Here is a 23,855-nt window from a genome sequence, read left to right on the forward strand (position 1 = left end):
TTCCTATAATCGGCTCCTCTTCGCGTCTTTGGTTTTTTTTTGTGTCGGAAGATCAAGAACCTTACGATAGCTCCGGGGCGACCCTTCAACGTGAGACGGAGCCAGGTAGCATCCCACGATTCCCACGCTAAAGGACGTCCTAGGCGTCATGGCACGAAGGTCTACTCGTCTCGTCGAATTTTATTTTGTAACTGCAAGAGGGACGCCGCATTACGTGGGACACGATAAGAGCCTTCGTTCTATCCGACGGTCGCGACAATAAGGTAATATTGCGCAATAAAATTGCTTTGACTCTGCAAGCACTATTTTGGTTAAAAAATAAAAAAAAACGTCTTTTATTGCCAACCAACCAGCCCAACCACCAGTTCCAACATAATTAAAAAAAGGGCGTCAAGGCGAACAAATCGTGTTTCGATATAGTAGTTTCCATGAAATGTGCAACTAACATTATTTTGAACGTAGACGGAAACGCTAAAATTTAATTGTAATGTTCTTACATTTTTGAAAAGGAAGTAAAGATGACATACGTCACATAATGTAGTATCGTGTCGAATGGGAAAAAGTTACTAGTCGTGATGTTAAGGAGGCGGAATGGGTGATGGTTGATTTATATTCTGGTTTAAATGTGAATAGTTGTAGGTCAGATAGCAATATTGGCGGTAGAATAGGTGTTTCGGTATGTGGCACAGTCAGGCCGTGTTATGAATAAGGAATCATTGTTGGCTCGAGCAGCCGAGGAGCGGGAGCGTATCTTTCAACGGTACGAAAGGGGTCGGGAGAATCTCACCGGACAGATAGACCCTTGGGAGGATCCAGAATATGAGACATACCATAAAACTGACAGGTGAGTTTAGTACCTTAAGTGAAAAGAAGTATATTTGCATACTTTTTGGATAGGAAGTTTTGAGACAACTGAACTCTTTATGAACTTAAAATCATATCATATGATTGTTTCAATAAATGCAAGCACATATAAATTTAATGATAGTGCTACTGCCTAAAACTTTTTCAAATTACATCATTTCAGTATTATTGTTTAGGACAAAACATTCATTACAGGTGGAATTTTTTAATAAATTCAAGACCAATGTAAAAGGTTGTTGCGACGACAAAAACATCTATAAATACTTATTTATCTCTTCTATTTGATCATAATAATTTTAATTTAGGATTGGAGTGAATATATTAGAATAGAATAGAATAGAATAGATTTATTCGTAAGCACAAACAATCGGAACAGTACATAGTATAAAAGAAAACACAAAATAAGATTAAAGTGCCACGAAATGGCCCCATCTCAGCATGTTGCTGGTGGCTTCCAGCGCTGATCTTCCGATGAGACCATCAAGTGAGATATTGGTATGTCAACAGGAAACCAGTAGTTATCAAGTATAAAACAGGAAAAAAGAACATATGGCAATGTGAAATTAAATACATGATAACATTATGCTTGATACATACAGTCAACTGCAGATATAGTTGAACCCCCTCACAAAACCTTCTATGTAAGGGAGGTGAAGTATCTTCACAGCTAACTGAACATCTACCTACAATTTTTTTTCTTTAAAACATTTACATCTTCTACATCTCACCTGTTTTTTTGTTCTGCTAATGTAGTTTGTCTACACAGTGGGATGGAATCTATTGACAATATGTACTCTGTTTATTTCCGTCAGTAGAAAAGAGCGGCAAATTTAAAAAATATAGGTGCAAAGAGTGAGAATTTTGCGCCTTTTTCTACTGAGAATTTTGTTTGACCGTCTATAGTATATTGAATATATTGATTGGACTTTTAGATCTTATCCAAATTAAACATTTTAGCTATTACTATTAAATTTCTATCTAATTTAAATTGAGCTGAAATTGTGTATATCTAATTAATTACCTACATATGTAAATCAAAATTATGATAACATGGAGCTGATCTGATGATGGAGACAGGAGGTGGCTATGGGAACTCCCAAACCAACCAAATCAAATTTGTGATCTTGTTCTTCAGTCTGTCCCTCAATACTGAGGATCATGACATCATATCCTTAGAATAATCTCGATGAGTATTATAGTTCGTTTTTTTTAGCATTAGAAAGAACTTGCAAGAAGGTAAGCGATCTTGACATGTCTTTTAATTCAAATACGCTTGTTAAAAATCAAAAACGATTACTTATGAAAGCAGAAGAATATAAATGATCATATTAGATTTATAATTGTTACATATTTGGCGTAACTTATTTTTAAAATGTGTTTTTCAATTAAAAGACACGTCAAGATTGTTTACCTTATTTCTAATGCTAAAAAAAACAAACTATAGTTGCATGTGGAAAGAAAAGTACAGTCAGGGACAAAAGCTTATACCAAATTAATTTTTTTGCCACAATCTTTTTACTATGTGTTTAGTTTCACTGTTACTTAAATATTTAATTTGGAATCTTAGCACTCCCAATCAGGGACCGTTACCGATATAACTAAAAATCAAAATATCTCATAGCTTTCACATTATTTCTTTGATATTATAGAATAGTATTTAGGTAAGGATAATGATTGTAAAAACAGCTGGTAAAAACTGGATGACCACAGCCCAAGACAGACAAACATGGAATAAGATGGAGGAGGCTTTCTACCCTATAGGGGCCATACAATAATATTCATATACATACTATACACATAAATATTTCAAATATGTAACTGTATGGATAAATAAAACTATAATATAATATAATATAATGATTGATCAGATTAGCTATATTAAGTGCAAAAATATACATACACAACCAAGATACCGAAATTGAATACTGGTTAATTTGTATGAAAAATATCCCGGTATTCGGTCCCTGCTCCCAATAGTTTTATTGAATCCTGCTTAAAAGTGTAAATTTATAAATTAGTCTAATAGGTAAAAGCTATACAGCGCAATGTGGTTACCTCTGAATGAAAATGTGTCTGTGTTAAAAGAACACTTATGCTTGGTGGCAGGTTGTCAGTGACCCTTTGAAAATAGGAGTAATGTTTGGAATTTCAAGCGGTGTCAGTGTACCAAGGCTTTTACAGTAGAAACATACTTGAAGGTGCATTCAGATTCGGGGGCTTGTGTGCCATTCGCGAATTGTTCACGCAATGCACCCGCCCTGCCCTGCACATTGTAATTATGAAATATATGTGTTCCTTTCGAAAATTGCATTTGCTAGATTTAGACTACCTGAGGAGATCTTTTTTAGCATAATATGTAGTCCATTTTCTACTGTTTAAGTAATGTTCGAATTATATCCTTAATTTGTTGATTTAACTCAAACATGGAAAGGTAATTTGTCATTTTCGTTTATGGTTTTATTAGATAAAAGATGAATTAAACAAAATTCTGTTTATGAACGTTGTGACGGATGTAATAAGGACATTAATGCAATAAACGAGTTGCCATTGCCACACTTATTTGCATTTGTTGTAACTGAAAGATAAATGTAGTAGGTACAACTAGGAGAGGCTGTTCATGGCGAACAATGTAGGTACCTATTTATTCTGCTTTTGCGAATGTTATGAAATAGTTATATGTATTTAGGTACTTTTTTTATTTTAATTCATACTATTAAATGTAAATAGCATTTTCTAATGTTATGATTAATTACAATGCCTTATTTGGTGATAGCAATGCGAATACCTACTATAGAAATAATGAATATGAAAATGTGAGTTCAGTATAATAAATTGACACAAATAGGAATAAATATGTAGTTGGTATAGTAGGGGCTTATTTGACTACCTTTTTCAAAACAGTTTCTCAAATGGGAAAGCTGGAGGAAATCGAGTTTTATAGATGTTACTAGTATAATACATAAGTAACTAAACTAATTGAATACCTAACGTAAATTATAATTATTTCTGTCATTGCGTTATAGTGTAATAAAATGAATTAGGGCAAATAATATGTAGGTAGATTGTTGATGGATAGCATTATGAACTGGCCATTAATTGGTGGTGACGCACATTGTCGCGGGATAGTGACTAATACTTCACTGCCTAATATCCACTGTCCCGTCGACGTTAAATACACTGTTAGTCATGACATGATAATATCCCGCACATTGTTATTTTATTTGCATTATCCTTAATTTAATTACTAATGCAAACATTTCCAGATATGGATTTATCCACGACGAGCGGTTGCCTCAAAAAACGGCGCCGCAAAAAATCAATATCGAAGTCGAAAGAGAAAAGAAATGGGTAAAAATGCTAAAAAACTGGGACTCGCCATCAACCAAAGAAAAACTACACAAGCGTACATACAAAGGCCTGCCACTCTCATTACGACCGCGAATATGGTGCAAATTACTTGACATCAATCGAATAAAAGCAGAGAAACTTGGTAAATATCAGGAAATGTTGAAGCTAGCTAAACAATGGTCTACAGAAGTGAGGCAGATAGACTCTGATGTAAATCGTCAATTTAGAGAACACCAATTCTACAGAGAGAGGTATTCAGAAAAGCAATGTTCGCTATTCAACGTACTGTGCGCGTACAGCATGTACAACTCGGAGGTGGGGTACTGCCAGGGCATGTCGGGGCTGGCCGGCGTGCTGCTCATGTACATGGATGAGGAGGACGCCTTCTGGGCACTCGCCATCCTGCTGTCCGACAACAGGTACAACATGCACGGACTCTATATCGAAGGATTTCCCAAGTTGACGCGATTCTTAGGGCATCATGATAAGATACTCACAAAGTTTATGCCCAAGTTAAAACTGCATTTTGATAAGTATGGGTTGGATGCAATACTATATTCACTCAAGTGGTTCTTTGTATGTTTTGTGGAGCGTGTGCCCTTCAGTTTGTGTTTGCGAGTGTGGGATATATATCTTCTGGACGGCGAGAGAGTGGTCACTGCCATGGCGTATACGATACTCAAGCTTCATAAAAAAGCTATAATGAAATTGAATGATATGGATCTTATTGTTAATTATATTCAGGTGTGTATTTACTTTTGAATTTAAATAAATTACTTGGTAGTTTAGTTAAGTGGTTGTTAATATTGTAATATTGTTTTTTGCAGGTAAAACTACATAAAGACTTTGGTTTCGAGGATGATATTGTGATAGTAAATCTAGAACGTTCGATGGAGGAGCTCCGCCGAGCCAAGTTGGACTACCCGGGTCCGCCGCCGCCCAGCGAGCTGCCGCAGCGGCCGCTCGGCGTGTTCGTGGAGCCCGACGACAAGTCCAAGATCGGGCAGCGCGCCGACACCTTCTCCGATACCGAGAAACAAGCCAGAGCCACTGTGATATTAAGGTACATACTCAATTCCTGCAACGGCCTTCTACTATATAGAGGTAGAAGCACTGAGGCACTCGTATACTCGTAATGCGGTAATGCGAGTCATGAGCACAGATGCATGAATTATTAACCTGCATCTACCGCAGGATTATGCTATTTCTGAATTCAAATGGGACCGACTAAAGTGTCCAAGTCTGTAGTTATCTACACTTATTAGTTATTACTATTTCAAGTACCTACTATACAAAGAATTGATGTAGCAAGGTGTGGGATTTTGTCTTAATTGCGGAGATCGTGTTTTTATTTTTATGATTAATTTATCATCAGAAATAGTTTCTTTCTCAAAGTTGCATTATTTAAATATATCTATCAAATGAAATCATAAAAACACCATGTGCGTAACCAAAACCGTACACTGTTGAATCTTGTCACGATGATATTGAGAGCAGACTCAAAATAATTGTGACAAGGTCTACTGTCACTGTTTACTACACCTACACCTAGGTACCTCCTAAATAGTGCATTGTATATGATCCCAACGGGGTGTCAATGGCGACTCATCTATTTTTGACGATTTTTGACCCCCCCCCCCCCCCTCCCCTAAAATCATCCAAAAATCATGCCTCGAATGACCCCGTTTCCTCCTACGTCATGCTACCATCATCCGATGACCAGACCCCCCCCCCCCCTCCCCATTTGAAATGACGTAATTTATGAATAGCCCCTTATCTGCCCTGCAGAGCTTACATACAGAGCTTAGAGCTTGATGCCAAGCGTGATAAAATAAAAGCCAGACCACCTGCGGCAATACCCTATATGTTAACGGTGTGCTCACATGCCCGCAATGTTCGCGAACTTTTACTAACAAGATCGGCTACATCAGCCACTTCAGAAGAACTCTTTGAGAACTTTGTTCGTGTAGTTACCTCTCCTCCTCATCTCAGAGCTTCTGTGGTTGCATGCTAAAGAATAGGTACACAAAGTCATCTTGGCAGCTCAGCTTGATAAATTGGCGAGAACACTGGTTTTGTCGAAATACCACGTTTCAATTGGGAAGAAAAACTAGACCTTAAATACGCTACTATTCTGATGTGTCTCTGTATTAGTAAACAAACTATGTTTGGTACGTATACAGGGTGGCTAAAAAACAACTGCATTTCCGTTGCCAGGGAGGTTTTGGGATTATACTGAGCAACTTTTACTATGGGATCAACCCCGAAATCGCGAAAAAAAAATGTTTCATACGTTTTGGCTGGTCCATTTTCTATGGGAAGGTAAATTTTTTTTCGCGATTTCTCACTGGTATCACAGACTTGAGGTCCACCCGGTCTCGCAGCAGCTTACGTTACCGATCGTCTGCCAGTACCTGCTATTACTGCTGGCTATTATTGGTAGGAAATTGAAGCTGGACTTAATGTTGTTGCAGACGCGAGAAAGCCGCACTGGAGCTGCAGGACCTCCGCGTGTCGCAAAGCGACACCGTGTCAGGTAATTTGGAGAATTCTCCGTACTCCTCGAGCACCTCCTCCCTGGAGAGCCTAGGCTCTGATCACTTTACGCATCTGTAAAAGACTGTGATGCGCGTACAAATAATTGTCCTGCTTTCGATGACGTGCCCTCGATTTCACCTAGTCTGTAACAATTCGAGTCTGTCGTGTATTAATTCGAAGAATTTGACGCACTTACTTAAAACATTTTTGAGACTTGTGTTGTCTCAACTTGTGTTCTTTGTAGAGTATTTCTGAAACGTGACTCTAAAGAAGTCGAGTCCTATAATAACTACGCCGCCATCAAGTAGACTGTAGAGTCTTTTAAACCCGGTCAAGTCTTAAAATTGTGGACTTCCAAGACTCGAGTCTTTACCAACACAATGTCACCATCTTAAGAATTGTCTGTTGACACTGATAATCCTTAGATAGTGGCTATTTGGCGACACGGAAATGCACGGAGGATTGCAAGTGTCAGACGGCAATCGCCAGATTGGTAAAATAGAGACTTGCCCGAGTGTAACATTGACTTATGGATTATGGATATATTCCAATAGCGATTATGAACAACAAATGTATTTAAAAAAAATACTCGACAGAAAATAACCACGATTTATCGAAATATGGATGAGATATCTTTAGTAAATACTTGCCAGAATTAGATAAAAATTAGTTGCAAAGTTCTAACTACATATGATGAAGTTCGAATGGCATAGGTACTGACACTACCAACAATCATTTGTTTTAATTATTTTAATTTACATATTTAGATTATAGAAACTAAAGTGCACTGCATGCTTGTCGCTATAAAACCTACTAGATGTTTTGTTTGAGTTTTTATGTCAGGTTGGTTTGGTAGTGACTATAGGGGCATTTCACGCCAGTCGGATAGCGAAAATAATGCCAGGTTATAGAATTTGCCAATATTTTGAATAGTTCTACTACATGTCCTGAATTTATGCATATTTTTTTTTATTCGCTACCATTTCCGGTTGGAAGCATTTAAAATGATAAGAGCTAGCTATATCAGCGTTTGCAAAAATACACTCCTCCGATTTCGTCCATTATTTAATGCTTCCAAACCAGAAATGGCGCCCAATTAATATGAATAAATTTAGGACATTGAGTACTATAAAGCATAACTATTCAAATATCCGCAAATTCTATAACCTGACATCATTTTCGTTGCCCGCTTGGCGTGAAATGCCCCTACACCCTATCAATTCGTCGCTGAACGTCTGTATTGCTTGTCAACAAAAGGTTCTTTTATTTCCCAATTTTAAGATGCGCTCTCAATTAATAGTACATTATTGTCGAGGCTCGGAAGTAGCTACTTGCAGGCTGAGGATTCGTTTTAAACGGACGACCTTGGGAGTCCGTTTAATTGAATCCGAAGCCAGCAAGTAGCCTTCCAGCCGAGTCATATATAGTGCTTTTCTCAAAAATGGTGCAAGAAATATAAATATCATAGAAATATTTTACAAAAGCAACTTTCTTAAGTATATATTTTCACAGAAAAAAGTTGAAAAAATTAGCTTTGCCGCCTTTTTATTTTTTTAATAAAAAAATAGAAGTGTATTTTTCTGCCGAAAATACGCCAACCTATTTGAGACAGCTAAATAGTCGCGGTACTAATCATCTGTTTGGCTGTTTAATGGGCCTGTGCCTTCATTTGATATGGCCATTTCAACTTTTAAAAAGTTTGGAACTCGACAAATAATGGAATTTGTATGCAACATTGCAGTCCCAAAATCGAGACTGCAATGTTTTTAACTTTTTAATTTTTGACGGACCATAAACTACGCGCTTCGCAACCTATTTTTTAAGCGGCAAAGTCGACTTTGCCGTCCATTTTTGAGAAAAAGTATTTATTATTTATTAGGCGAGTTGTAAATTAGATGACCCTGTTGAGTGCAAATTACATTGTCTGTACTGTAAAAGGTCAGAAAGCGAAATAAATAAATATATATAATCATAGTTTTATCTAAGCATGCGGAGTTATAATCTCAAACTGACATGGCTACTCCAACCTCAGCGCAGCTCAGTTATTATTTAGTGCTACATAGTGCAAGTATACATTAAAGGTATATAAGACACGTAATATTTTGTGGTCATGATAGTCCCGCAGTATGTAATAAAAAGGTCACAATATTGTCTCGAATTTATTTCCATTTTACACAATAGAATTACTATACGAATAGAGTATTACCGATACGACTAGTTAATAGCACTATTTGTAACTTGTAGTGCCTACTTGTTATGTATGGTGCTCTTTGATTTTACAAGCTCTAAACTTGTGAAAGTGAAATCTAATAGCTGTGTTATTTGCATATTTGTGACGTTATTAATGTTGATTATACTAAGGCGGGAGGAGATTGTTACTATATATATATACTAGAAAAGATAAATTGGAAATTAAATAGAGCTGTGTAATGGAGCCATTAGGTAGGTATTATACTAATCATTCATTTTAAAAGTCATATGAAAAACCACCTAATAAAATGTAATTTGGCTAAAATTTATAGGTTATATTTAATTGGTCATAGACACTTAAATTCTAATTAAACTAAAGCTTGTAAAATGTACACATACCCTATTCGAGCGGTGACCTAACGAATTCAGTTGCAAACATATCTGCATTACGAATGCACGTAAAAGGTAGTTTTGTGTTTTAATAAAAAATGCTAAAATGAAGCTAAAAAGGCTTTTCAGGCAATATGTGTCAGTGACATCAAATTATATGATGTGAAACTGCTCGTTTACACGTGCTATTCGTAGTGTAGATAGTAAGTAAAAAATATTTTATTGTACGAAACAAGGATAGGTAACAGCACATTTGAAAGTACAGAGTGCGATTGTTTCGCTGGTCCAAAAAAAAATCCTTAGTGGGTATCTAATTTTTTTCAATGCAGAGTCAAAGTCACAGGGTTCCAGGTTACTGCATGGGTTATTGAAAACAGGCAATTTTTGTTTTGTTTGGGTAAGCTTCAATTTAATAATTTAAATAAAACGGCCAACATTACATACATACATTCATATAATCGCGGATAACTTAACACTGTAACTTATTGCCGTAGGTACATAGTTGCCACATCAGTGGAGAACTCAATAGAGACAAGAAAACTTGTCTTTAATTTTCTACTTTCTAGCTTTACCTATTTTAGTAGGGGAGCCCAACAGGGGATTTTTGTGTTTACTCGAGCGTGTCAGATGAAGATATGAGTGATATCTTGCTACCCCGTGTAGTCTACCTTTACCCCTTTTAGCCATCTATGTGGAGCCCTTGATTGGTGGGGGGCTGGTGGGGGGTTCAACAAATTGTTGAGCAGATTATGGATTTGTTTAATTAGTCCAAATTAACGCTGTAATTGTGCTATTACTAAATCTGATAATTATTTGCACGCATTTCCTTAATCTGACGGTTACTATGTAAAAAATAGGCGTCAAACTTGTGTTCGTCAGATTAAGAAAATGCCTACAAATAAGTGTTTTATTAAGTTATAGAATAAATATAGCATTAACGTGGACAAAAACGACCAAACCCACAAACTGCTTAACGATTTTTTAACCCTCCACCAACTTCCCGAAATTAAAAAAAAATTGTAGACGCTTTCCGGCTCGCTGGAAAAAAAACTTTTTTTTCTTCTTATCATCTAATATTTCGATTCCAATAGGTCTGTACGACGCTCGATTAACCCGTGGAGCGCCCTAAACAGACACGTGTGCTGGTAACTAGTATAGGAGTTCCATACTACGGTAATTCTGGGGCGCTCCAGGGGTTAACTACACATTTAGCATCGTCGGCTCCCCAACTATTTCCTAAATAAAATAAAACTATATTTCAATATTTTTTAAATTAAGCTCTAATTAAGTTTCTTGAAGAAACTGTCATAGGCATCATCATTCGACGCGAGAGGTATAGATGCCGCTACACGGCCCCGTACCTATGTTATCCGGTAAATCTGGTTTCTACAAATTGACGTTTGGCAATTCGGTTACCACAAAAAATGTGGGGCCGTATCCAGTTCGGCTTTCGATGTCGGGGGCACGGTTTTTCCTATTTTTTATATCTCTTCGAAACTCTGCTGAGAAATATTTAGTTTAATAACTTTATGCATTTACCTGTAAGTAGGTCAGACTAGGTTGCTATATTTTTTCTCATCATCAGATTCTCCTATCATGGGTCATACATGAACTAGACGTACGTATTGTGTTATCTACTTTCATTAGCCTCGGTTGCATATTTAAACGAATTGCTGTACAATACAAATCCATCAGCATTATTTGTGACGTTCCATGGAAAAAGGTACCTTATGAGGGTTTCTAGTTTCGGAGATAAAGTCTGGCTAGCCAAATTTTGTTGACAGATATTTCCTTGTTGCATCACCAATTGTCTATGCTTTTAAAAAAAGTTAAAACTCTGTTGTCAATTTATGTCATTCATTCAAATTGTTCGCGGTTTATAAGGCATTTATTTGAAATAATACTTAAATAATACTAATAATGACTATACCGAGTGAGGTCCGCAACCTATTATTTAAGCTCGTAAATAATTACGACAATGTGCGAAGTCGACGTGAAACGTTTTATAACGAAAAACTGCAATGTTTACAAGTCGGAAACAATTTAGTAGGTTGGTGCTCTATTAATATTTTGATACTTTAAGTACTAGTTCTAAACTTCTAACATTTCCCTATAACTTTGATTAAGTATGTGAATTTATTAATACCCGAATCTCATAAACAGAACAAGTGTGTAACAAAACGGATAAACTAGAAGTTCTGGAAAATATCAATAAAATCAAAACATTGCAACGTAATCATATGTGTTTGTCGTTGACTCTACTTTACATAGTGGTAGAAATTAATGTGAGCTGACTTTGAGTGCAGTCAACGTATATTTAACTTATTTCCTTTAGTACCTAACGTGTGCACAGAAAATCAAAAATATTTTCCAGTATCAAAACTATAATTCCTACTACACACAGTGTGACCAGCCCAAGATTTTTTGAATTTCCCTCCAAAACTTTGGGTAATATTTCAGTAGCCAGACTCTATTAAATGATTTGTAAAAAGGTGAAAAATGCTCAATTTTTTTTATTGGGTGATCTGAAACCTTAATGCTTAACGTTTGTTTACCTGTTTTTATTTTTGTTATTAGTTAGTTATAAGCCTAGTAATGTCGTCTCAGAGTTTAGTAGAAAAGGTACCTTATGGAAAAGTAATTGAAAATTCCTAAAAATAACTGGTCAATACGGGAAAAGAAGTTTGGTAGAGAACTGTATTAGCATTCTGAAAAACTAATTTGATAATTTTAGTTCTGGTCGGGGGGCCTAGCAAATATTATAACCGTACATCGACCGACATTACAAATCCAAGTAGCCTGCTATTATACCAAAGTTACTCTCGTCAAGTCTTTCTTAACTAGAGTAATCTTCATTTGGTTTGGTCGCATGCAATAAATCTGCCATTGGTTTGCTGAAAAATGCCAATACCCGACGCATTGCCATAGGGTCTGAGGTCATCGAACCTCAAAGCCGCTTGTCTTCAATGGCAACCAAAATATACTATATTGATAAGAAATAGACGATTTATACCATCTTAACCCTAAAATATTATTGGTTTATCCTAACTGTTCCATCATCATCATGCCTCATCATGTAACTTAACCACAAGGTACCTTTTCTTTACATACAAATTATAGGTCTTTTTTAAAGATTATTATGACGAGGAACTAATTAAATTTGTGACAGTTTAATGTAAATTAATATTTTCAATTCATAAAAGATAAACTTCAATGTAATTGATGTTTTGTAGTGATGTACATATTATTAAATTTATAACCATAAGGTACCTTTTCTTAAATGTATGGAGCAAAGACCGTTATTGTTATGTAAGTTTAAAGTGGCATAAGAGGTTAAATATAGCATTTAGTTGCGGTTTTAGGATTTATTTCATTTGAATGACAGAATTTCTTTCATATGTGCTCAGAAAAATTGATGGTGGCCACATTAAAAGTAAAAAATATTCAATTTTGTGATTTTACATGAAAAACTCAGAAATTACATTTTCACGTCTCAATCGGTATTTTTTTTTGCTTAAACTGTCTCTCAGTGTCGTTTTCTAATAGATAAATTTAAATCTTGAGAGCTCATTGCAATCAATCGTGAAACTGAAACAAAACTTTATTTTCAAGAGATTGGTTAGTATGCACATAAGTCAGTCGATATCAAAGGTTTCTATTTATATTATAGAACAAGTCGCAACATTTTTTTAATCTCAGGAGTCTAAGGTATTATTATTTGTAGTCAACTATGTAACTTACTTCAGGAACATAGTTCTTTAGGTGGTTAAACTTAAAACTTCTCTATCGTAAAGTTGCTCATTTTACAACATTATTTTCAAAAAAGAATATCTCTGTAACTACACAACTTAGGAGGTTGATCTTTTGTGTTATCGATAGCTTATTTATTGTAGATTACTGGGGTATGTATAACTCCATACCCGCCATAAGGTACCTTTGACCATGGGACGTCACATTTATTGATAGTGACGTAGCAAACGATTACAAAGACGATCATAAATAAAAGGACACTTTTTTTTCCCACCACACATTCGCATATCCCCAGTAGTAGTATTGGCATATGTACCTACTTACTTACATTTACAATGTTTTTGTATTTAAGTATGTATAATATGGGTTGTTAGAAATATGCTGCGTTAAAACGAATGTGGACGACCACCCCGAAACCGCCTATACAAGTATACATACAAACGTAGTCCTCATTTTCCTCTCTGGATATTAACATGATTGAAAATATTTTGACACGATTTGATGCAGGTGTACCTATATCAAAGAGAATAGATAGTATAGAGGGGTCCTGGATAATAAATTTTGTAGTCACAGTAAATTTACTGCCATCTATCGACACACGACCAAAACTCATAATGAAAACGTATAAAACTATCAAAAAATTAATATATATGGATAAATGATTTTATTATTTTTATATCATTTTGACCCATGTTCATTTACTGATACCTATGTGTTAAAATTGTTATTTATGAAACGGTGTCGTCACTGCCATCTAGCCGAGGATAGGCCAAAGGTGTATGCGCCATCTGTCCGAGAATGACTTTTTCTTGATTTCTGAGGCACGTTTTTTACTTAGTAAAGACTTTATTCATCTTATACGGAGTTACATATGTCTTTACCTATATCAACCACAGCTATGCTATTCGTTTGTTTTTTTTTTTGTTAATAAATTGACGTGAAAAGTATTGCTTTTTAGGGTACATTAATCAGTATACAAACTTATATTACACAACTAAACATGATGTCTAATCTATGACGTTTAAGAATATGAAGAATATATGATTTGGCTGTTTTATTTAGAAATTATAGGTTGAATCGTGTTTTGCATGTTCTCGTACGATGAATTCGTTTTCAAACAAGTATACAAATTTTAGTAGGTACTTACCTCATAACTTTAGTAACATACGAATGATGCGTTAAGATGTATGCACTAGCAAAGTAATATTTGGTGGTACGGCGGTGGGTTTATGTTGTTATTAACGCTTACAGTCCGCATTTAACACGCTGTTTAAGATATGAGGAGAATGTAACTTTGGGTGTCGTGTGGTAATATTGAGAGTTATATCGCTCCCCAAGCCGCGCTTGCCCGCACTCCTCATATCTTGCATTTTGCATTGTTTGTGCTAACTTCATAACGCTATTTTCGCATAAACTTTTTATCACGCTCGTACTTCGTTAATTCCTAAGCACTTTAAACAATGTTTCTTTTTACAAACTTTACAACCAACTTTAGTATTACCTAATCATAAAAGAAATCGTTTGCTCTGTTTGTGGTGTTAAATCTCTGCTCACACTGAGTGCCGTCACTGTCCACTGATCGTTTTACATAAACCCACCCCTATCATCCATTCTTAATACGCATTCAAATGTAGCAATAATATGTTTTATTTAATTTATTTTTAAGTAACTTTAGTAAGAGATGAAAATCATCGGCTTCGAGAATCGAAGGGATATAGTCAACTATAAATATAATAAATATATGTATTGTAATTGAAATGTATATACATTGTATGAATATTTGCTCCTCGAGTTATGGCCACATGGGACCATTATGCAGTGCTCGATGAAAATTAAAAACATTTAGAGTAAATTTCATGTTTTGGTTTTATTTTTAGTTTTGCCGCCGGTGGTGATCTGAGGAATACAAATAAATAAATAAAAAATAAACACATTACAGTAACACAAAATTAAGTGGTACGTGATATTACAAACTTTATTAGATATCACATACATTTGTTGTTAGCCCACACTTAATTTGACGCTTATTGTTATGTACCTTATTTTACATAAGGCGTTAACTTTTTAAACATTAAATGTGCTTTCTGCAAACCAAGTGCATTTAAGCGAGACTTAATTATAATTAGGTATTATTTAATTATGTGCCACGTTCACACTATGAATGTGACGCGACCAACTGTTTAATGTCAGTATCGTATGTTGTAGATAGAGTAGTGGCTTGGTATTGACTGGAAGTCCTTTTTTCCCCCAGAGAGCTCGCAAGCCGTCCCTCTCCGCACCTCCCTGGCCTCCGTCGACATCCACCTCGACTCACCTTCCCCTGTAATAGGCACCAGCAACTCTTTTCCCGCCAAATCACCCAGTTACCTATTTAGAAGGAAAAAACGGAAGCCTAGAAAGCACAACTACATAAATTTGTAACGTTATTGTAAATAATGTATGCAATAAATATATTTCATAATGTTATCTAACGTGTTTTCCGTCATTTTGAGGAGCAAAGTATGAGCAGAGATTTTCATTACACTCATTACGGAATGCATGTGCATCGGCTCAGTTTGGTTTGCTTGAGAATGTGTGTGTTTGTAAAGAACTTGAGGTAAGTTTTTATTTACATTTCATTTTGCATGTAATTTGATACATCGAGTTTACTGCTCTGCAATTTTAACATTTTAACTCTCACGTCACTACGATTTACGTTAAATACACCGTTTAACTAAAATGAAACGGAAGTCATTTCAATCCCTTACTAGGTACTCCTAATAGGCATCTACTTGTGTTTTTGAGCAAGTTTTATACAACGTGCCGCCTTCATTTTGTTTAAAACTTTATAAAACTGACAATCATGGTTTCTTGCACAGTTTCTTGCAATATGTAATTTAGTTATCTATACGCTGGCAGCTGGGACATTGTATTTTAATTTAAGCCTTTCACTGTATATTATTTGACTCTAAACTTGCCGTCAAACAAAACAGTTACGAATAATTGTATAATACTGACTGAATTAACTGCGGATTCTGCTGAATTGCCACACAGCAGCATCAGCATTCTGAGGTAGAGATGCTCCAGCACCAGCAGTGAAACTTATCAAAACGTTAAGGTATAGTCAGAGAGTTAACGTGGTGAATTGTGAAGCGGTATTATAATAGCTACATTTATAGAGTTGGTAGTGTGAGTTGGGTGTACACTTGTACATTATGTGGGTATTGTGTGACAGAGCACAGCGGCGTGGCGGGCGGCGCGCGCTGCGACGACTCGGTGTCGGCGCTGGGCTCGCGGCGCTCGCTGGCCGACACGTCGGTGACCAGCACGGCGGACCTTAGCGTGTTCTCGAGCGGCCGCTCGCACGCGCCCGACAACTCGCTCGACACGCACAGCAACGCCAGCGACGACGGCACTGGGTCAGATGGGTGAGATGTCTTTGTAGATGTACGCGACCCAACTCTGGTTGCCACGGTGCCATACCCGAATAAAAGTATCTTGGAAAAATATAACAGAACAAAAGGCTTCTTTATTTTTAGTGAAAAACAAATGATTTTGAAAATGGAATTCTCAGTAATAGAAACTAAAGTATAAGTTAGCAATGCTATTTATTTTGAGATAGCGCTCTTTGGCTTAGCAGGGCAGTATGGTACTTTCGTTGTAACATAACATGTACCAAAATCTTACAAAAATGCATGTCAATTAATATAGAAAACCGTGGCACACCATGTAAGGCGCGCTACTTGCTAGTGTATATTGCTAAAAAGCCGGCAGCACACTACGGCGCACAGTGTACAGTCTTTTTTAATGATTTAATTTAATTCCTCGTTTATCATTCCTGGATGATTAGGTACATTCGCGTGCGCCGTAGAGGAGATCCTTCTTTTTGCTTCCCACAGTTTGTTGATATGATTTGTAAATTGTTTAAACATTTTTGCTTATCTGTTGCGTTGTTGCGTTTAGGTTGCTACACATAGATTAGTGTTGCGGTGGAAAACATAAATCCAACAAGCACTTGGACTGCGTTTTGCTTATCTTAAGAAACACATCCTCGCACGTCTCTACTGGAAACGCAGCCTTATGTGGCAGGATGTATATGGCCGTGATGGGTGTATGCGGTTTAACACCGTTATGTATTTAAATGCAGAATAACACATTAAGCTGTTTTTAGGATTCCGTACCAAAAGGTACCCTATTACCAAAGAGAATTTAGACTGGAGGAATATTGTCAAAGTAAATTATGTAGTCAGTACATTTACCTACTGCCATATTTCGACACAAATGGTTAAAACTTTTAGAACGCCATTTGATTTTGATTCTTTCACTGATATGTGTTAAATTTGTTAATATCAAAAAGTATCGCCATCTACTCGAGAGTAGGCCAAAGGTATGGCGCCATCGCTCGAAAAGATGGCACCATACCTATGGCCTAGTTTCGAGTAGGTACTTGTTAGGGTTCCGTACCAAAAAGGTACAAAAGGAACCCTTATGGTGCACTGAGAGAAAAGGATAACAAAAACACACTTAGAATTACAAAAATAAACTTAATCCGGGGACAAGGAGAGTCAACTAATAGGAACAAATTGACTTTTGCAATTTCTATTAGTTCTTGCAATTTCTATTATCTGTTTGTTGAAATTAGATTTAGGATTACTGTTTGTAGAAATAAATAAACTTTACAGAAATAGTGAAACGTCCATAATTATTACTAAACTTCATTTTTTCCCCCAGTATAGAACTGTTTTTATTAATTCCTGGTGATGATTTTTCTCTCAGTGTGCGACTCTGTCCGTCTGTAACATCGCTAAATATCTTGAGAACTACTGAAGCGATCGATTTGAAATTTGGAATGGTTATTTTATTTATGTCATAATCGCATTGAGTGTACCAGTTAGATACTAGAGATGTGCGCCGATGGCAAAATCATCGGCGGCGGCGTCCGATGATTTTTTGATCGGCGGCGGCGGCGTGATCGGCGTGAAATTGGCGTGGCATTATTTTTGATACTGCATGAGAACGTGGCTGTAGAAACTCTACATTAAAGCTTTCAGAGTATTTTCTAGGCTATCCAAAACATATTATGTGTGTTTTCTAAATTATTGCCAAAAATTATATCCCATCATGTCACTTGGCAACCATTTATTACCAATACCAACCTAACGGTTACCAACGGCATGTTTAAATATGAAAGTAAAAAGGATACATTAAAACGCTACATTTTAGGCAGTATTTTTACTTACTTTGTAAGCGGAATACAAATAAAACACAAAAAAAAATCTTTATAAGTTAAGTCTTAAATCTATATTGACTTTTCCTAGCCGCTGTCGCCTCACCTATTTTTTTTTTAATACCAAATCGGTGGCAAACAAGAATACGGCCCGCCTGATGGTAAGCAGTCACCGCCTTATGGACGCCTGCAACTCCAGAGGTGTTACATGCTCGTTGCCGACCTTTTAAAAACCTGTACACTCCTTTTTTGAAGAACCCCATACTGTAGACCCTCGGGAAAACCTCGGAAGGGAGCTCATTCCACAGCCGGAGCGTCCGCGGGAGGAAATTACTCTTAATTCGCACAGTACGCGACCATTTAGGTTCTAGGGTGTGAGGATGAACACCCTGCCGACGGCGAGCGGTGCGGTGATAGAAAGCAGACGTTGGCATCATGTCAAATAGTTCCTCAGAGCACAGCCCATTGTACAAGCGGTAGAACACACACAAGGAGGCAAAGTCTCTCCTTAGACTTAATGGTTCAATACCGCTTGTGAGTTTGGGACCATCGACGATTCGCACAGCGCGCCTTTGGACTGAGTCAAAGGGTGCAAGCTGGCATCCAGGTGCTCCTGCCCAAAGGTGACAGCAGTACTCCATATGGCACCATACTGACTTGCGATTTATAAAACAGCAGTCTTTGCCCCGGAGTAAAGTATCGCCTCGCTTTATTGAGCACACCGAGTTTTTTGGACGCCAGCGCAGCCTTACCTTCCAGGTGGCTGCGGAATTGGACGTCACTGGAGATGTCAACACCGAGGATCCCAATACTCCCTGACATGGTAAGGGCTGTGCCTTGGAACTGTGGGACCACAGTAAATGGGGTTTTCTTAACGGTGAACGCGCAAACTTGTGTCTTGGTGGGGTTAAATCGCACTAAATTGTCCCGACCCCACACCGAAACTCTGGATAGAGTGCTCTCAATGTCTGACACAAGCTTTTCACAACTCTCCAGCACCACAGAACGAGGGATATTGGCACGGCCTGTGTAATAGGCATCCCCGGTACTGTCTGCATAGCAATGAATGTCATCGATAGACAACATGTCATTGATGTGCAGCAAAAACAGCGTAGGGGATAGCACAGAACCTTGCGGAACGCCAGCGTTAATGACCATGCTATCGGAGCAGCTTCCGTCTACTACGGCTCGTATGCGTCTGCCGGACAAAAAGCTAGCGATCCATTTGCATAGTCCCTCCGGCAATCCATAAGATGGTAACTTCGACAGGAGACCCCGATGCCATGGATTTGATTGGATGACCTAGGATTTGTTACGAAATAATGATGAACTACATCTACATCTACTACATGTCTGAACTGAAGTTTAACAGAAATGTATGTTAGAATAAAGATGTCATCGTTTTCGAAAGTAAACGTCTCTGGCAGGTTGATTCGCTCAACAGAATGTCTTTGAAGTGTCCCGTTTTATGGAATATTAAGGTCTACTTTGTTTTCTTTACTGCTAGCTTAGTGATGATACTTGGTGATTTAAGTTCCTATAAGTAGGTACATATAATTGTTTAGGTATAGCTTATTACGAAGCTTTATCCTGACTTTTATAATTTTGATTGAAATATAATATATTGTTAAGTGAAAGAAGCTGATGATCACCATAAAATTACTAAGAATTGGTCGTGTGTAATTTTAAATGAAATTGTAATTTATGTGATAAATAAATCAAATAAAGTATTAAAATAAATCAAATCATATCTGTAAATAATGACCCTTATGCGTGTCACCAGCATCATACGAGAAATCATAAAATACGCAATTATAATCGTGGTGACAGCTTGCTGGAGATTCTAAGAAGAAAATAGCATGTATATGTCCTAGGATATGAACCTGCTATTTTCTTGACTTTAGTTCACTGATTAAATTGACAATCAAGATACTATTGATGTAAAACAAAATGCGTTCTACAAAAAAGCTATGCGATAAAATATCAAATAATAACCTGAGATCCAGAAACTAGATCTTGTTTAAATTAACGCTAAATCGTTATCACAGCTAACACCGCAACGACAAAAATGATGCTAATTTGGTTCACTGGCAAATCTCTGACACTATTTACTCACTACGCAACATGGAATGAGACACGATAGGTATCAAAATTTCCCACGCCGATTATACGCCGGTCAAATTTATCGGCGGCGGCGGCGTGGAAAAATCGTCGGCGGCGGCGGCGCGGCGGCGCGGCGCACATGTCTATTAGATACTAGTAGTAGGTCTTCTTGTACAAAAGTGCCTACTATAATCTATTCTGCACTTACGGTAGCAGCAAACAAATGAATTCAAAACACATCTATCATATTAGATATATAGGTACAGTCAGCGTCGTATAGTAGGTAGCATCCAAAGTATTCAAATAGTTCGGTACGCCATACAAATAATATGATGTACCGAACTATTTGAATACTTTGGATGCTACCTACTATATGACGCTGACTGTACAGCATGGAATACACAGTCCGATCAAGCATTGAGTGCTGCGAGATATGCAATGCACACTACTGTGTGGTATTTTCACTGACCACACCGCCAACTGTAGGCATTTATATTGTCAACACTAATTTTTGATAATAAATCATTAAACTAAATCTTACGAAGATTCATATGTTAAATAATGGCGGCGGCTTTTCCAGGTCCGGTATTTGCGGGCTGAGCATCCAGCGGGCGCCCTCGACAACGCACTCGACGCCGCGCGCCACTCCGCACCCGCCCTCCACCTCCCCGCTCTCGGACGACGTCGTGCGTATACACGTCACCTACAATCCACTCGCGGCTAGCCCTTCCCACCTTCACCCGATCTCACCTTCCAAGTACAAACCGTACTCTGAGGAACACCACAAACCGCTCTCGCTCGGCTTCTATGCAAGCAACGGAGCCAGTAATATGCCATCCGATAACAGAATCAGGATACAAGTGCCGTCCGAAGAGCTTTTGACACCTGTCGTCGACTCCGGAAGGATTATAACGCAACGGTACATAGATACGCATTCTGACTTGTACGATTTAAAGTAAGCCACTAGAGTTTAGGTAATATGGATCTGAACTTAGGATTTTTTTGGAGAGGAATGATCAATCAACGCAATATAAATATAGTAAATTAGAATCTCTTCCAATCCCTGAATCTGATCTTTGTAAAGTATTACATTTTGTCATTGTGTGTAATTTAGTTTAAGCCGAATGTTTATGAAAGTAAAAAGTATGTCAGTTTATGAATCAAGTAGTAACTGTAATGTCACGTCATCAATACTTTGGATGGAGTCTGTTTCTTGTAAGAATTAATTGTCTGTATGCTATCAATTGCACGAAAGCAATAAAAAGTTAGGCAAGTAGAGTCAATGTGTTAAATTTCCACAAGACCTTCCAAACAGCTCATTCCACATGGTGTCACAGTTCGCCATATTGTCATTTTGTTTATGAAATATTGTCTTTAAATACGGAGTTGTATTATTTTTAATATTCGAGTGACAACTTAGAATGAGGTGGTAGTTTTTAGTCATTTCAAAATTTAATTCTTCATTGACATTTTCATTTCTCAATACCTACCCTATAAATTAAAATTTGATGTAAAGTTCAATAAGTAAAAACTACCTAGTATTTCGCGTGATGACGCTCATCTGAACTGATAGCAAGTTTGAGAACACTCAGTCAATTTCATGATCGCGTATTTAAATTTATTTGTGTATATACAAAGGTGTTAATATATTTAAGATGTAGTAAATACAGTTCAAATTAAGTCACACGTTAGAAATACTGTCATATTGCTTTATTTGTAAGAAAATTGTGCTAACAATTAGAATTGTGGTCAAGTGTAGTGTTTACATAACTACATACCTACACTAAATATAAAATTTATTCTATGAACCGAATCAAGTGGTATTTAATATTTTAAGAAGCCTTAATTTAGAGCAAAATTAACGTATGTGTACGTAGGTAATGCAGATTTTCAAATCCTACCAATAATAATCATAATAAATACTGGTATCTGACTTTTACCTATTTATTATCGCTTAAAGTCTCTATTTAATCTTATTATACAAAGTTCAAATTGAAATAAATGTACATATATTCAGTCTTTGTGAATGCGATAAGTTAACTTAAAAAATCGTGTGTCATAGATGTACAGGTTCAAAATTTTCTATGCGTTTATTTTGTAAAAAGCAATGTGATAAGCAATAATTTCCTTAAATAGCTGTTTAGTCAATGATTGCGTTCGCACATTAGTTAGATCCTGAGGATTATTAATATGGTTATACTGGAGTACAGATATTTATATAGAAACATATTAATCTATACTTACTTATTTGATTATAGTGTAATATGAAGTACCTCGTGACGCTTATTTCTGACTGAAGAAATTCGGAATGCTGTTTGGCTTGTCTATGAGTAGGTACCTATAGTGCGAAATTATTTAGGTATCTCTCCAATACCTACTGAAAAATACGTAAGTAGATAATTCACGTGGCGAATCGCGGGGGCTACCACTCGAGTACATTTAAAGTAAGGCATATAAAACAAAACCGATCTGCGGTTTTTTCAAGATGCATGTTTGCATGGATAAATTCCGTGCAAAAATGTACGACATAGTTGAGCGTAATTGCAAAACTTTCTATATCCTAAATGCTGTTCATAGATTTCATTCATAGTTACTAACTAACCTACTTGATTTTTTATACGCATTAAAATTCTCAAATATTGAAAAATAAGTACCTTTACATACCTATGTATAAAAATAATTATGATAACTATATAAGCTTTGTGCTAATAAAGTACCTACATAATTTGTTTTGTACTGGAAAATGGTAGTAATTAGAAAATATGTAACAATTGGAGCGGTTAAAATTTCTGTAAATTTTTGTATAGATATTGACGCGCGGGCATTAACTAACTTCCGTATTAGACAAGAAATATTTATATATATTTTTTCCATATTTTCTTCTATATGTATATGACAGTTAGAATACAAAACTTAAAACTGAACGTGCCCGTTTGTAAACAAAGTGTGTACCTAGCATATTTGTCGCCTGTTCATAGAGCGCTACTGTAATAAGGCTTCAATTAAGTATAAATCAACCTAACAACTTTTAACATCCGACAATGTGGTACCTTTTGCCTGCAAACATCTCATAATTTTTATATGAAATCCTGTAACAACTCATAATATAGTTTAAGCCTAGTCATTAGTGACTATACTTGCATTTAGATGGTTACGAAATGTTGTACTACGAATAGCCGCAGACCTGCACACCTAACGAATACTACACATATTGACTATATGTATTGTAACTTCAAGCTCTATTTATTTAAATATAGTATATTAAGTGTTCAATGAAATGTGATTTACGCTGAATCTCTTCAAAGACTTGGATATCATAACATTTTGCTCCATTAAAAATACATAGGTAATGGATATGTTTTCTTCCCACACACACATTATGTACATAAATTATGTTACAAACATTTCGCAACAGTATTTTTTATAAGTTAGCATTTTTTTTGTACAAATAGTAAATGGCTATCTG

The 23,855-nt window shown here is 36.5% G+C and overlaps 1 protein-coding gene across 2 annotated transcripts; it reads left to right on the top strand.

The window, feature by feature from the left end:
- The first annotated feature begins 261 nt into the window (after positions 1 to 261).
- Positions 262 to 21,798, top strand: LOC134804531 (USP6 N-terminal-like protein). Of its 2 annotated transcripts, none has more exons than XM_063777624.1 (6): positions 262 to 844; positions 4,128 to 4,956; positions 5,040 to 5,275; positions 6,687 to 6,748; positions 16,295 to 16,478; positions 20,970 to 21,798. In XM_063777624.1, exons 1-6 carry the CDS (start codon positions 702 to 704, stop codon positions 21,346 to 21,348), a joined length of 1,833 nt encoding a protein of 610 aa, XP_063633694.1. In that variant the 5' UTR covers positions 262 to 701; the 3' UTR covers positions 21,349 to 21,798. The 2 variants fall into 2 exon arrangements, with proteins under 2 accessions (XP_063633694.1, XP_063633693.1); XM_063777623.1 differs by having other exon boundaries at positions 318 to 844; positions 16,295 to 16,487; positions 20,970 to 21,777.
- Positions 21,799 to 23,855: the final 2,057 nt, after the last annotated feature.

The sequence above is a fragment of the Cydia splendana genome, chromosome Z (assembly GCF_910591565.1).
Source record: "Cydia splendana chromosome Z, ilCydSple1.2, whole genome shotgun sequence".
Lineage (NCBI taxonomy): Eukaryota > Metazoa > Arthropoda > Insecta > Lepidoptera > Tortricidae > Cydia > Cydia splendana.